Source organism: Oncorhynchus clarkii, chromosome 15 (genome assembly GCF_045791955.1).
Source record: "Oncorhynchus clarkii lewisi isolate Uvic-CL-2024 chromosome 15, UVic_Ocla_1.0, whole genome shotgun sequence".
NCBI lineage: Eukaryota > Metazoa > Chordata > Actinopteri > Salmoniformes > Salmonidae > Oncorhynchus > Oncorhynchus clarkii.
In genome coordinates, this window is record NC_092161.1 from 12027723 (window position 1) to 12033548 (window position 5826).

The following is a 5826-nucleotide window of genomic DNA, read 5'->3' on the forward strand; positions in this document are numbered from 1 at the left end:
GCCGTTTTCCGTCAGCGGTCATCCGGAATCTGCGTCACATGGTACCATTTTGTGGTTTCTGGCCCGTGTAGATAGTGACATCCTGCGGTATTTAGCCGGTACTACATCATACCGATATATCTGTGACTGAATCCCATTTCTTTAAATTGATGCCTGCACCACCGCGTTACCCCGTTATGGTATTTACTGTTAATCTCGGAATGTAATTGCAAACTGCACACAGCTGACTTTACAACAAATGCTCACATTACCAAAGCCAGGTCAAGAATTGTTAATATCTCTAACGCACATGGCATCAGTGGCGCTGTGGCTTAGTTGGTTAAAGCGCCTGTCTAGTAAACAGGAGATCCTGAGTTCGAATCTCAGCAGTGCCTTTTTGAGACGGTAGGTTTGTACAGTTCGAAATTGTCCCAGTTACAACTCGGCTAAGGCGAATTGAATGATTATTACACGTTTACATTTTCTACACTCAAAATGCAGATTATAAAATGATCCATTTTGGTGGGTTTGGACTTCGGACTGGGAACGACGCTCACGCCATCGAAGAGGGCGTTCCTTCTAGTCAGCCATTCACATATTTTTCACTTTTCCACCGCGGAAGAATACTAAACTCTAACGGGAAGGGGAGAAATATACTATTTTTTAGAGTCAGTGCGCGGGGGTACCGGTTAGTTGAGGTAATTTGTACATGTAGGTAGGGGTGAAGTGACTATGCATAGATAATAAACAGCGAGTAGCAGCAGTGTACAAAACAAATGGAGGGGGGGGTGTCAATGTAAATAGTCCGGTGGCCATTTGATTAGTCGTTCAGCTTTCTCATGGCTTGGAGGTGGAAGCTGTTAAGAAGCATTTTGGTCCTAGACTTGGTGCTCCGGTACCGCTTGCCGTGCGGTAGCAGAGAAAACAGTCTATGACTTGGGTGCCTGGAGTTTATGGGCTTTCCATTGTATGTGGAAATAACTGAGGCTTGTAGGCTATGTTGCCCTCTAGAGCAGAGTCAGCGTGACGCACTCCGCAATGAGTGGGAACATTTTAATTACCTACTTATGTCAAAGGATTCCGTATCCCTGTATCGATGAATACAACCCATGTGTTTCAGTGTACCAGTATGTGTTTGTATGGTTATGTGGGTGATTCTCAATGTTATCTATTTCCAGATGGCCAATGAGGCGAAGCCGTGTCCATGTGACATGGGATACATGATGGAGTATGGAGGTGTTGGCCAGGAGGTCCAGATAGAACACATCAAGGCCTACCTGGTCAAGCCTCCCTCTGATTCAGACAAGGCCGTCATCATCATCCAGGACATCTATGGCTGGCAGCTACCCAACACCAGATACATGGCTGACATGCTGGCCTCCAATGGATACATGTACGTAACAATGCATACTTAACAATGTTGTTACTTACCGTATACCTGGCATTTACTGGCGAATTACAGTACAAGTATTACCAGTATTGTCATGCTGGCTGTCTATCTCCCCTCAGTGCAGTGTGTCCTGACCTCTACGTTGGAAAGGAGCCATGGAGTCCATCACAAGATTGGTCTACCTTTCAGCAGTGGCTGGAGGACAAGAAGCCCACCAATATCAACAAGTAATGCAAACATTCCCATTGGCCAGAGAGTAGTCTCAGAAAGCAGACTCCACTCCCTTATGCCAGAGAGTAGTCTCAGAAAGCAGACTCCACTCCCTTATGCCAGAGAGTTGTCGCAGAAAGCCAGACTCCATTCCATTGGCCAGAAAGTAGTCTCAGAGAGCCAGTCTTCACTCCATAATCTCACATCTGTATACAGTATTAATCTCTATCAGCACACATCCACTGTTGGCCAGCAGAGGGTACCATCACGAAGCCAGACTCGTTAGTCTTATATTCTGTCAATAGAATATAACTTTATTAGAAAGTAACTTTATCCCTCTGTTAACTTACAACTGAAATGTGTGTGCCCTGTGCTCCCCTAGTAACCCAACCCCTTCCTCCCCTCTCTCCCTGCTGTCTGTCTGTCTGTCCGTCCAGGGAGGTGGACGCAGTCCTGAGGTTTCTGAAGAGCCAGTGTGGGGCCCTGCGTATTGGGGCAGTGGGCTTCTGCTGGGGGGGGGTGGCCACCCACTACCTGGCTCTGCAGTACCCTGAGGTCAGAGCAGGGGTATCTGTCTATGGTAAGGGTAGGGGTCAGAGGCCTGTCCAATCAGAATACAGTAATAACCATGAGGTAGTCTACCAACGGTCGCAATCTAGGCTGATTACATTGCAGATGCCGGCCAGATCTCGTGAGGTGTAGCTAACCAGATCATATGATGTAGTCGCGTGTTGCTCAGTTGGCAGAGCATGGCGATTGTACCGCAGTACGAAAAAGGTATAAAAATGTTTGCGCTCACTACTGTAAGTCACTCTGGATAAGAGCCTCTGCTAAAGGACAATTTTTTTAATATATATATATTTTTTTATGATTTAGCAGCCTGATTCCCGACTGCACATTCGATAATATGAAACACAACCATTGGTTGATGCAGTGCAACAGCTGCAATGTAGTCGGTCTGGAACGCAACCATTGTGCTTGCCTAGTAGGCTAGTAATGCTAATGCTATGCTGTTTGGATGTGACTGCGTGTCTGCAGGAATCATCAGAGAGAGGGAGGACAGGTATGAACTGAAGAGCCCAACGCTGTTTATCTTCGGAGAGAAGGATGACGTCATCCCACTGGACCAGGTCTGGTATTATTAAATACTACACAGTACTACATTTTTTTAAAGAATAAAGTCAATGTAGATCATTCATATATTGAAAACTATATTGAGCACCATTTATTACAAGCCAGTCATCTCGAGTGAAATGAACTGTCATCATCAGTATCTGTCGGTTACTGGCCTTATACCACAATTTAGTATCATCCAATCAAATTATTTGAGTTGTGTTTCAACCATCCTATGACCATTTAATTCATTCCCTGTTGTTTCCTTCCAGGTGAGTGTCCTGGAGAAGAACCTGCAGGAGAAGTGTACAGGTGTAGACTACCATGTGAAGGTCTTCCCAGGTCAGACTCATGGCTTTGTTCACCGGAAGAGAGAGGACATCAACACCACAGACCAGCCCTGCATCCAGGAGGCCAGGACAGACATACTCAACTGGTTGCAGAAATACATGTAGAATATCTACAGTGCAGTTGTCAATCATCTGCCGTCCATGGTAGAGTGAACGGAAAGGATAAAAACACAAATCCAATTTCACTACACCACTAACCTTATTAAAAAGAAATAGCTAATGTAATTGATCATCAGTTCTGAGGTCATTTCCACATATGTCCTTTCTGAATAGCAGCCTATCTGGTGATTATCATGTCCTTGATTTATCATGATCAAATTCAAACTGACGGGGTGTTTTAATGTGGAATCTGTAGTTGCCATATTTGTAGTAGACTTTAGTTTTGTCCCTTTTTTCTTGCAGTACATTGTACACATGATCTCTTCCTTGTACACATGATCTCTTCCTTGTACACATGATCTCTTCCTTGTACACATGATCTCTTCCTTGTACACATGATCTCTTCCTTGTACACATGATCTCTTCCTTGTACACATGATCTCTTCCTTGAATACATGATCTCTTCCTTGTATACATTCTGTATTTTTGCATACGTTATCTGTTCATTTTGTATGCATTGTACACATTACCTCTTCATTGTATACATTATAAAAACAAGGAATTACTTTTAACTGCAAAGTGTAAATGTCATTATATAAATGCAAGTATATTTTATATCTGATTTGATGTTTGTGTATAATATCATGTAATACCCAAAGATATCAATAAAGATATTATGCTTCATGTTAATGTATCATTGTAATCTCATGTGCACATCTTATCCTGGATTCAGACTGGCTCAGTCTGCTCTCCAGCCACAGCTGTTGTTCAGGTGTTTACTTTGGCTGACCACAAACGACAACACAGGCTGAGCAGGAAGGGAGAGACCTTCAACTAATGAACAAGTTCACTTCTCCCATGGTCTGAGAGAATATCAGATAGTAACCTGCTATGACAATCTTTGGCACTTGATGTTTTTTTCTGTCAGAAACATATGTTAAATGTCCATCTAATTAGGGCTGACCCCATTTAGTCGACTGGACGATTGTTTGGTAGGTAGGCTGTTGGTTGACCGATCATTTTTTAGTAGGGCAGTTGCAAAAAAAATACAAAATAATGATGACACGTCTTGATTGACAGCACACCAGTAGTACATTTACCATTACTTCCCATAATTTCTAATCTACCAGTGGAGGCTCCTCAGAGGAGGAAGGGGAGGACCATCCTGCTCAGTGAATTTAATAAAAATAAAAATTGTAAAACATTAAAGTTATTTTTAGATAAAACTATACTAAATATAATCACATCACCAAACAATTGATAAAACACTATTTTGCAAAGGTCTACAGTAGCCTCAATAGCACTCTGTAGGGTAGCACCATGGTATAGCCATAGGACAGCTAGCTTCCGACCTCCTCTGGGTACATTGACTTCAATACAAAACCTAGGAGGTTCATGGTTCTCACCCCCTTCCATTGACTTACACAGTCATTATTACAACATCCGGAGGACATCCTCCCATCTATCAGAGCTCTTGCAGCATGAACTGACATGCATAAGATACAGCTAGCTAGCACTGCAGTGTATAAAATGTGGTGAATAGTTGGAAGAGAGAAAATAGTTTAACAGTTTTAACCAAATACATTTCTTCCAAAATGAAGGCGAAGCAAGAGAGAAATAGTGTGTGTGGGGGGGATCATTTGATTTACACAACATGCCTTCAACTTTGAAGATGCTAAATATATTTTATTGAGAAACAAACAAGAACAAAAAACATTCAACTTGAGCGTGTGTAACTATTCACCCCCCCAAAGTCAATAGTCTGTAGAGCCACCTTTAGCAGCTGCAAGTCTCTTGGGGAATGTTTCTATAAGCTTGGCACATCTAGCCACTGGGATTTTTGCCCATTCTTCAAGGCAAAACTGATCCAGCTCCTTCAAGTTGGATGGGTTCTGCCGGTGTACAGCAATATTTAAGTCATACCACAGATTCTCAATTGGATTGAGTTCTGGGCTTTGACTAGGCCATTCCAAGACATTTAAATGTTTCCCCTTAAACCACTCAAGTGTTGCTTTAGCAGTATGCTTAGGGTCATTGTCCTGCTGGAAGGTGAACCTCCGTCCCAGTCTCAAATCTCTGGAAGACTGAAACAGGTTTCCCTCAAGAAGTTCCCTGTATTTAGCCATCCATCATCATCTGACCAGTTTCCCAGTCCCTGCCGACGAAAAACATTGCCACAGCTTGATGCTGCCACCACCATGCTTCACTGTGGGGATGATGTTCTCTGGGTGATGGGAGGTGTTGGGTTTGCGCCAGACATAGCATTTTCCTTGATGGCCAAAAAGCTCAATTTTAGTCTCATCTGACCAGAGTACCTTCTTCCATATGTTTGTGGAATCTCCCACATGCCTTTTAGCAAACGCCATACACAAATTCTTATTTTTTTCTTTAAGCAATGGATTTTTTCTGGCCACTCTACCGTAAAGCCCAGTTCTGTGGAGTGTGCGGCTTAAAGTGGTCCTATGGACAGACACTCCAATCTCCACTGTGGAGCTTTGCAGCTCCTTCAGGGTTATCTTTGGTCTCTTTGTTGCCTTTCTGATTCATGCCCCCCTTGAGTGGTCCATGAGTTTTGGTGGGCAGCCCTCTCTTGGCAGGTTTGTTGTGGTGCCATATTCTTAATTTTTTTAAATAATGGATTTAAATGGTGCTCTGTGGGATGTTCAAAGTTTCAGATATTTTTTT

The 5826-nt window shown here is 43.0% G+C and overlaps 1 protein-coding gene and 1 non-coding gene across 2 annotated transcripts; both read left to right on the top strand.

Annotated features, from left to right (window-relative positions):
* The first annotated feature begins 300 nt into the window (after positions 1 to 300).
* Positions 301 to 374, top strand: trnat-agu (transfer RNA threonine (anticodon AGU)). Its single transcript has one exon. It is a non-coding gene; the product is annotated as a tRNA-Thr (tRNA).
* Positions 375 to 471: 97 nt separating this feature from the next.
* Positions 472 to 3513, top strand: LOC139366673 (carboxymethylenebutenolidase homolog (Pseudomonas)). Its single transcript, XM_071104356.1, has 7 exons — positions 472 to 677; positions 1158 to 1372; positions 1489 to 1596; positions 2017 to 2159; positions 2618 to 2709; positions 2965 to 3211; positions 3376 to 3513. Exons 1-6 carry the CDS (start codon positions 489 to 491, stop codon positions 3145 to 3147), a joined length of 930 nt encoding a protein of 309 aa, XP_070960457.1. The 5' UTR covers positions 472 to 488; the 3' UTR covers positions 3148 to 3211; positions 3376 to 3513.
* The last annotated feature ends 2313 nt before the right edge of the window (positions 3514 to 5826 follow it).